At 33.7% G+C, this 10,732-nt stretch overlaps 1 protein-coding gene across 1 annotated transcript; it reads left to right on the top strand.

Annotated features, from left to right (window-relative positions):
* Window positions 1-3,728: 3,728 nt before the first annotated feature.
* Window positions 3,729-4,432, top strand: LOC149193340 (uncharacterized). Its single transcript, XM_089406582.1, has 3 exons — window positions 3,729-3,987; window positions 4,173-4,235; window positions 4,368-4,432. The coding sequence occupies exons 1-3, from the start codon at window positions 3,729-3,731 to the stop codon at window positions 4,430-4,432; spliced, it is 387 nt and encodes a 128-aa protein (XP_089262708.1).
* The last annotated feature ends 6,300 nt before the right edge of the window (window positions 4,433-10,732 follow it).

Genomic DNA, 10,732 nt, shown 5'->3' with positions numbered 1-10,732 from the left:
GCTGTCTCCAAACTCCAAGCAAAAGTTGTTTGGATTTTTCTTAGGAAGTTGAAGATAATCCCACATCTCCCATCTAGTGTTTTTATACACGTTCAGATTTAGTGAATGTACTCAATTCTTCAATAATTTGATATATATATGACATAGGTTGAGCTTTATGTACATAAAAATATCAAATAATAAAATATTAAACAATGATATGTACATAAAAATATTAAATAATAAACTATTAAACAAAACTATAGACTTCTCACTCATCTTTGTTGATAAATATTAAGAATTGTTGTTTTATGTTTTGTTTAAAAAACAGTAATGTTGTTGTATTACTATAATATACAAATATTTAAGGATATATTGATTTATATCACTAGATTATTTATTAATTTAACATTATTTTTTTAAATAAAATTTTAATGATCATATATTTACATTTATAAAATTTTTTTAAATGTAATTTGACAATAAAATAATTTACTTTATCTAATTGTAAATTTTTTATACAATAAAAATAATATTACCAAATTTTAATATTTTTGTTTACCATTTAAAAAAATTTAAGAATACACTCTATCATTGCTTTGTTTATTAATTTAAGTAAAATTATCAAAACAAAATTATGCATTAATGAAATATTAATAGAATATACGATTTTCTTTTTTGAACTAAAATAATCATAATGCAAATCATACCAAACACAAAATGTTTTTGATATTTAAAACTCTATTAAAATATAAATTATGTGGGTAGTGACCACTTATCAATAGATACATAAATATATATTGTGTTTGCAAATTCTTCTTTCCTCTTTTGTTTATAGAAAATAAGAATTGTTGCTTTATTATCGATCAATAAAAAAATGGAATTTCCTTAGTATAATATACAAACATATATTATATTGTTGATCCTTAAAACATGATAATATCAATATTCAGAGAATTGAGAAAAAATACTTATAATCCTCCCCATAATTATATTAATTGGAGTACCCTTATGATTATAAATTAAAATATTGTATATAATTGCTTTCCCAAGCCAACGAGGGACCTTGAAATAATGCATACCCTTCCACTTCATTGTTAGAAGTTGTCTCCAAACTCCAAGCAAAAGTTGATTGGATTTGTCCTATGAAGTTGAAGATAATCCCACATCTCCCATCTAGTGTTTTTATACACATTCAGATTTAGTAAATGTATTGATTTGTTGAATAATTTGATATATATGAGATAGGTTGAACTTTATGTACGTAAAAATCTCAAATAATAAAATATTAAACAACAATATGTACATAAAAATCTTAAATAATAAACTATTAAACAAAACTATAGACTTCTTGCTCATCTTTGTTGATAAATATTAAGAATTTTTATTTTATGATTTGTTTAAAAAACAATGATGTTGTTGTATTACTATAATATACAAATATTTAAGGATATATTGAAATTTTACATCACTAGATTATTTATTAATTTAACATTATTTAGAAAATATAAATATATTTTAAAATATATTTTTTTTAAATAAAATTTTAATAATCATATATTTACATTTATAAAAAAATTTAAAAAGCAATTTGACAATAAAATAATTTACTTTATATAATTGTAATTTTTTAATACGATAAAAATAATATTACCAAATTTTAATATTTTTGTTTACCATTTAAAAAAATTTAAAAATACACTCTATCATTGTTTTGTTTATTAATTTAAGTAAAACTATCCAAAAAAATAATGCTATAATGAAATATTAATAGACTATACGATTTTCTTTTTTGAACTAAAATAATCATAATGCAAATCATACCAAACATAATTTTTTTTTTTGATATTTATGTCGTAAGGTGTTTCCCTCTGAGAATAACTCCCCTCCAATGCCACTTATCCCTTTATGTGCCTTTGATGTAGGTGTTAGACGATAGAAATTTCCTCTGCCATCAGATTAAAAGCTGCTATCCACTGGAATTATTCAGTTACGATTCTCTAACAACATTTTTTTAAAGCGTCCATAACCCAACGTTCCTCTAAATCCAAGCACTGAGGGCAACTCTTCTACAAGTTCTTCCGAGCTAGGAATTACAGGTTTTTCTAATCGTTTGAGAAAGATGGACTTCATGGGATCCTGGGAAAGGATTTCTTGTAGGGATCTTGACTCACTCTCTACTGCAGATGGGGATTTTCTGCTTCCTCGCTCGCAGCTTGCCCCGGAAGTAGGGGAAATTTCAACTACCCATGCTTTGAAAGTATTGTATGCGACACTTTCTGAAGTAAAGGAGGATCCATCGCCAGATGTCTGGAGTGGGATACCTATCCTTGTCCTATCCCTTGGCTTACAGGAGTGGAAACCTAAACGACATAGAGGAAATGTTTTATTGGATAGTCTGCCATTGCCTGAGAGTGAGGGAACCTCTATTCACAAAATGTCAACAACATATGATGATTTGGGTCTATTCCCATCCATGCTCCAACTTCAACAAATGGTGAAGATGTAACTGCTCAAAATCTACCTCATTGACTGTCAGACTCTTGCCATATCAAGGAGTACGAGGCAATGCTAATTCGAGCCCTGGTGAAATAAACTGAAGAGTTTGAAACTGACAAGGTATCTGAAAGTGCATATGTTCCTCCCACTATGCATGACTTTCTTAATTCTGCAGAACCATATGCACTGGAAGATGATGGAAATACCTTGCAACCTCTGTAATCCATGCTTCAACTCAATGAAAGTGATGAATCATATCATGCACCATTTTCCCTCTTAAATTCTTATGATGAGTGACCTTACAAAAATTCTATTACATACGATGCTCCTTTAGCCCCTGATGTAAGTTCTGGACTTCAACGGGTCTTCCTCCCAAGGGCACTGATTTCTACAAATGATAGTCTGATTGTTTGAGAAATATGGACTTCATGGGAGCCTGGGAAGGGATTTCTTGTAGGGGTTTTGACTCAGTCTCTTATGCAAATGGGGGTTTTTTGCTTCCTCACCTGTGGACTACCCCAGAAGCCGGGGAAAGTTTAGCTATCCATGCTTTGAAAGTATTTTATGAAACACTTTTTGAAGCAAAGGAGGAGCCATCACCTGACGTATTGAGTGGGATACCTATCCTCGGCCTCTCCCTTGCCTTACAGGAGTGGAAACTTGGAAGGCACAGAGGAGATGTTTTATTGGATAGCCTGCCATTAGATGATAGTGAGGGAACCTCTATTCAGAAAATGTCAACAACATATGATGAGTTGGATCTATTCCCATCCATGCTCTAGCTTCGACAAATGGTGAAGATGCAATTGCTCAAAATCTATCTAATTTACTATCAGATGCTTGATATCTCAAGGAGTATGAGGCAATGTTGATTCGAGCCCTGGTGAAATCAGCTGAAGAGCTTGAAACTGACAAGGTATATAAAAGTGTATTTGTTCCTCCCACTGCACATGGCTCTCTTAATTCGGCAGAACCATATGCATTGGAAGATGATGAAAATTCCTTGCAACCTTCGTCACCCATGCTTCAAATCAATGAGAGTAATGAATCATATCATGCACCGTTTGCCCGCTTAACTTCGTATGAGGAGCGATCTTACAATAAGTCTATTACATATGATGCTCATTTAGCCCCCTGATGTAAGTTTTAGACTTCAACGAGTCTTCATCCGAAGGGCACAGATTTCTGAGAATGATAGTCTAAATGCAGGGACTTCGGATTTTCCAAACTCAAGCCCACTATTACAGAATATGCCCAAGCTTCTAGATTCAATCTCAGAAGTAGCTGGAAGTGGAAAGTTAGTTACCTTTCAATATCGTCAAAAGGGGAGCCATGCAGAAAATCATAAGGAGAGTGCTAAAGGATTTAAAAGACTTCTGAAATTTGCTAGCAAAAGTCATGATAGTTCAACAACAATTGATAATTATGAAGATGCAGATCATTTAAGCGAAGGAGAGGGCAAGATTCCTGAAGATAAAGGTGGTAATATTGATGTAACTAGAGATGTTGGTGTTACAAATACTCATCTATCAAGGATAACAAGTGGTGTAACACTTTATAGTGGAGCTAATCAAGGTAGATTTTTGCTTAGGATTTCTTTTAAGCTCTTCGTATGCTTCATGATTTCTCCATACTTCTTGTGCGAATAACATGTTTAAGAAACTTGGTGAATTTTTGGCACTTGAATGTTGCAGTAACTTCTCTTGGAAGCTTTATTTCTCAGAATGATGATAATTCTATGATAAACACCCATAAAGGTAAAACAGGCCCTCAATCATATTAAAATAATTATCTAAATTTGAATGTATCATAGCTGCAGTTTCTTTTGGCACATATTTGATATGTTTTAGAAAATTCATTAATTTTTCGATTTTGTGTTAACCTCACAACATCACACTATTTCTTTTCTCTTTCTAAATTCTGGAGCAACGATAGTGAAACAAAGTCAAGATGAGGTTTGTGTATGCATTTGAAATTCATATAATGATGATAGTGGATTCAACTGGATATATTATATTTGCACAAGTAGAAGCTTCTTCAGAAGGCTAATTTGTGATTGCTGTGAGTTACTTGTTCCAATATGTTTTTTTACATATTCACTGAATTTATCTAATGCTAAAGATGTAACTACTCAAAATCTATCTGATTCACTGTCAAACTCGTGCCATCTCAAGGAGTATGAAGCAATGCTGATTCAAGGCCTGGTGAAATTAGTTGAAGAGCTTGAAACTAATAAGGTATCTAAAAGTCCATCTATTCCTCCCACTATGCATGGCTCTCTTAATTTAGCAGAACCTAATTCACTAGAAGATGAGGGAAATTCCTTGCAACCTTCGTCATCCATGCTTCAACTCCGCTATAAATTCGAGCCCTGGTGAAATCAACTGAAGAGCTTGAAATTGACAAGGTATCTGAAAGTGCATATGTTCCTCCCACTATGCATGGCTCTCTTAATTCTGCAAAACCTAATGCACTAGAAGATGACGAAGATGCATTGCAACCTTCGTCATCCATGCTTCAACTCCCCTTTAATATATACAACCTTGGACATAATTACTCATGACTATTCATATCGAATTGGAAATATTGACTCTCCTATTCAAGTGTGGCAAGTACCTAACTGAATTGGAACAATGATGCAGTAAATTTGCAAAATCATATTTCTCTAGTAAATATAGAAATTAAAGGGAAACAATGAAATGCGGAAATATGTTCTTTAAAAATTGTTTGAAATAAAATTTTTATTGATGCTCTTATTTAGCATTGTTGATATGTTGTATAAACAATGTTGTAAGATGGACTTGAGCATTTTTACTTCAACAAGAAGCAACGACAAGTACAAGAGGCTTCCATTTCCTTTTTATATTTATATTTTTTATAAACAATGAAAAAGAGGAAATTCATTCACATCAATATTTAGTAATCTTCAGTATGCTTGCTTGCATTCCACTTGTAGAATCTTTCTTGTTCTAGTGCATCAATTGGGCTAACTTTGCAAATATTCCAATGTAATATTGACTTGTGGAAGGGATCCTTTTTTATAAGAATGTTAAGTATTTCTTTCTTCATGGCTTGAAAATGAATATGGTTCATTATGAACCATTTGGATAACCTTCCATGATGCCTTGAATCTCTGAGGTGCATAATTTCCATCAGAGGGAAACAATGCTTGATAGTTGCATCTACATTTCTTTTAGTGACGAGCATTGAGCTTTTCCTGGTAGTTTACCATAGAATGTTCAATGTCCTCACTAAACATGCAATATTATTATGAATGGAGTCTAGAAAGTAGTGTTATATTGATGTTGATAGGTTTCTCGTCACATCAGAATTTGCAGGTTGATCAATTAAGTAACAAAAAGTAATGAATAAATTAAATTTGAATTTCTTCATTTCCACCATCAACTAGGACAAAGGGATTTTTTCCTCCACACTTTTAAATAATCTATTGTATGAACAAATATTAAATCGTAGAAATTGTGTGCCATGGCCAATCCAATCCAATCAAAAGGCAAGAAAAGTCTATAGTGCAAACCCATATCTCTGTGTCATGTCTGAAAGTCATATGTTCCATGTTCTGCACCAGTAAGACTAATATTAGATACTCTAAAAAAAATGTGTTCATTGTTTAACATATGGCTACTGAACCTTTTTTTCTTCAGTAAGAATCTCCTCCTCCACCAAACATTGAGTCTCTTTCAAATGGTCAATGAACTTTTCGACAATGTTTTTTGTGATACTCTTTTGAGATGTGGTGCTCTTAAGCCATTTAATACCCACAAATACTCTGACATTACATGCTTCTGATGCAGAGGCTAGATTCTCAAGTTCTCTCCTTACCTGGAGTTATACAAATTCAAAAAATAAGTCATATTTCCTTGAAAACTGAATATGTTATGCAAATTGGTTTAATAAAGAAAATGAAACAACAAATCCACTTTCTATTCAAAATATCCATGTGCAATAAATTGTAATGGGTATAATCAAAGAGATGAGGAAGCACCTGAAAAATGGTCTCCAAAAGGCACATCATGAAGGATAAGAACTTCGCTAATAATTCAGCCATTTCCATTATTAAGCTTTAACTTTTGGTGGATAATTGTGATCTCAACACCAAACCTAGAAACACTTCCATTGAACTTCTGTCAGATCTATCTTTGGTATACTTTTTGTTTGTAATTTTTTCATGCCATGGTTCCATAGTTTAGACAACTAGATTTCTCCAGTATCTTTGTCTAAGCGACCCCCATCATATAACTCCATTAGTGACTCTACCTATTATTAGGAATTGAAAAAATAATTTTAGTAGGGATGTCTTTCTGAGAAAAAAGTAATGACTAAATTAGTAAGAGCCACTTCCCATAGGCTGTTGAGTTTCATTCTTTATTATATTAGTTTTGTAGCATGCTATTACCAAAAAATCATTGACACTACAGTTTGTCCAAAACAGCATAAGGATCAAAACAATAACTTTGTAGGATTGCAGAACAAACAAATACCTTAGAATTGAGATACTTACACTAAAAGGTAATGTTTGTGAATGGAACTTGGTCATGCTGGCTTCCTGAATCCTTGACAACTAAAAAGTATCTAAAATAATTTTGAAGATTCCCTGAATCTGTTGGTTCTTCATCCTCTACTATTTTCACCTTTTGTGCAAGACTAAGTGCCATATTCCTCCATACTGCCATGATTGTCCCGTTTGACATATAAATCATAGTTTCTCATGAATGGGCAAGAAAGCTATTTCAAGTTTTATTCAAATGTGAAACTAGCTTGTTTCAAATTCATGCACATCCACTATTTCTTTTCAATTTTCTTCACTGGAATTCATGCAGATCAATCTTATTTTGGTGATCCGATATTCATTAGGGTATTTTTGAGGTCTAAAATGGGCCTCCTAAGGATATTATAAAATAATAGTGGAAATAATAAAATAAGATTAGATTACATAATCAAATTTTAGAGGGAAAGAAGAAAAAAATATTTTTTCAACTCATATTTTCAACTTATCTCCCTATTGGTTTACTCAAATTTCAAGCGGAAACACTCGTTGGATGCATAATTTTATTCCACATCCAAGGAGTACCCATGTTGCATACTTTCGATGGACCCTGCTACATGAAAAATGAGAAATACATGAAAAATGCGATTGCAACCTCATTTTTTCATGTATTTCTCATTTTTCATGTAGCAGGGTCCATCGAAAGTATGCAACATGGGTACTCCTTGGAGGAGGAATTAAATTTTGCATCCAACAAGTACTCCCTCTCAAAATTTGAGTAAAACCTTAGGGAGATAAGTTGAAAATATGAGTAGAAAAAGTAGTTTTATTATTTTATTATTTTTTAATCTTTTTACTTTTTTACTCCAAAAATGGTGAATCATCCCCCTGGTTGACATCATCATCTTGAATCCAATTAGTGCTTATAAAGTTTATTTTGGTTGTACATTTTTCTTAGGAGGCCCATTTTAGACCTCAAAATTTCCCTAATGACTTTTGACATTTTTACAAGTGACATAAGACAATGTATGGTTGTTCTCATGAGAAAAGAACTCAATGTGTACTATTGATGGTGCTGGACCTGCCAACATGTAAGGGGATCTCCCTGGTAAGAAGTCCCAATTAGACCTCAGACCATTTGGTGTAGGAGTCCTAGCAGTGGGTCGTACAGTAATGCCTTGACCGCGATTTCGCATAGAGGCAAGTAAGATAACTCTATTGGTAGAAAGGGTGTGACAGTTGAAGCAAGTCAAGGAAGGTGCATGAGAGGTTCTAACACACTGAGAGTGAGGTGAGTGCGCCCCTTGGAAACCTGTAATAGTACACGGATTAGAAGGGAACACACGAGCAAAGATGCATCACAAGCTGGAAAGCAAGTTAGCGAGCAATCCAAAGTGATGGTTAAATAAAGAACACATTTCAAAAAGATTCATACATACTTATATAGAATAGTCCATACATACATGTGTAAGAAAACAAATACATATATCATTTATAGTAAACCAGATAGCATAGAATATAATAAAACATATGCATGAAATGTGCTGGCTCTATTATATCAAGTGTAAGTTCCAATCATATAATACATCCATGTCCAATCACTAGCTCCAATAGTGGAACGTTATAGCCACAACCACCTTCTCCTCTAAAGATATGTACTAGCTCTACGCAGTGGAGAAGTTAAGGCTCGTTACAATACTATCCAAACTTTCTCTAAGATACTCCTATCGAAGCTTGGATGACCAAAAGCCTTTACAATGAGTTATGAGGTTCTATTTATAGCAAAGGGTGGGGTGACCCTTGACATTCCCCTTTGTGACAGTTCATCTACCCTTATGACTCTTCATCTACTCTATGACTATTACATCCAACTATTGACACTTGAACTTCCACTTGACACGATGTTACATTACAACGCTCATATCCTCATGTGAGACAAACTAGCTTGAGCAAGCCATGCAAGAAATCACTGGCACTCGGACCATGTGGTGAGACCAACTCTTTGACATGCTTGTGATGGTGAAAGTGGTGAGTTTATGACAAGCTTTTTCATCCGTGATGGTGTGCATGCACCCCATGGTGACATCTTTTTGAAGCAAACTCTTGCCTCCGTTGCATCCAGGTGCATTGGTGTGGCTCCTTCATCCAACTCGTCTGCTAGCATGCACATGGTCTTCTTGGTGCAATCGAACCGACAACACATTGATGCATAGTGTCTGTGCTGATCTTCCAGTGTGTGCTAGTGGTCATGCACATCAACTGTTAACTAATTGCTCAGCTCCAGTTGGAATTGCTTCTTTTTTCGCCTTGGTGAGTGTGTTGAATGGGTTGGATCGCATACGTGTGCATTGTTGTTCCTTAAGAAACCAATTTCCTAGATGTGTAGAAATTGTGCTTAAGACATTATTTTTATAATTATTGTCACTTGTTTGTCACTTAATTGTATGTTGTATTCTCAAATGAAGGACCTGAAAGACTTGGTTTTAAACCCTCAATACTTAGGTGACATGAAAATATCAGAATGCCATTTGATTTCTGGATATAAATGATGAATGAAGAAAGATTGAAGAAGTCATAGACAATATGATGTTTTACACAGAATCTACTATATGTGACACTTGGAGAAGTTAAAGATAATATGCCATCTGACACAGAAACTACTATCTGTAACTTAGAAGAATTGCAGAGGTGGGAACTTCAAGTATAGGAGCACTCTTTTAAGGGATTTTAACTTCATTTACATAAGAAAATAAATACCTTCAGATTCATTATCATACTTAAAGGAAGAAAACATTTAATGACACATAACAAAGAAGTCACAAAATTATACCCAAAAATGTGTGGAAAACTTCTGATTCTTTCATTAATCAACCGTTTTATCAAGAATACTGTGGCCTAGTCTCCAGGTTCTCCCAAGTTCGAACCCCTTCTCTGTAAATTTTTCTCTTTTTATACATTATGAGACAGTTGGTAATCACCAAAACTGTCAAACTACCTAACTATTCTCCTGACTGTTTAAAGTAAAAGTTATTATACAATATTACATAGAGGGTAAAAGACACCTCATTCTCAAGAAAATAAAATAATAGGAAGTAACAAAAATTAGTAGGTAATGGCTATTCGCTGTTCGAATTGGTGGCTAGAGTATATGGTCAGAGTGTTATTCTGTAAGATGTGACCTTGTAGATGTCTTGATGATAGTTAGACTATTTTAACACAGCAAACTGCAACTTTACAAGAACTCCGTGCGTGAACTTGGGCCCACATATATATTGGAAATGTTCTGATTGGCTAAAACATAAAGAAACCCTTATGGCCCACATATATATCGGGAGTGCTCTGATTGGCAGAAACACTAAGAAAATACAGAACTGAAAAGGATTTAGACTTTGGTTTGTAAACTTATCATGTCCGCCTGAGCTGTGTGCGATCATCGTTCGATCACACATTCAATAAGCGGTTCGATGCTTCGGAACTCAACAAAACTTTAAACCTCTTGAACTAAACCTTTTCGTGTCCACTTTTTCAATGCCCCTTTGACTCCCATACATACCCAATAGGAAAATAAAACTGCCAGTTAATGATTTATCAGGTCCGATTTTAAAGGTAAAGCTCGATTACTTATCAACCTGATATCCGTCGGATCTTGTCTCTTTCGATGGACGACTGTGATTGGCTTGGACTTCAGCGAATTAAACTGTATTTCATACATCATCATGTTCGACTTCCGAAATAAACCTTGTTGTAGTT

Source organism: Pinus tabuliformis, chromosome 2_2 (assembly GCF_031772625.1).
Source record: "Pinus tabuliformis cultivar Carrire ecotype Pingquan chromosome 2_2, CPIR1, whole genome shotgun sequence".
Taxonomy (NCBI): Eukaryota; Viridiplantae; Streptophyta; class Pinopsida; order Pinales; family Pinaceae; genus Pinus; species Pinus tabuliformis.
Note: the sequence above shows the minus strand (reverse complement) of the source record. Positions and strands in the feature narration are given on the sequence as shown.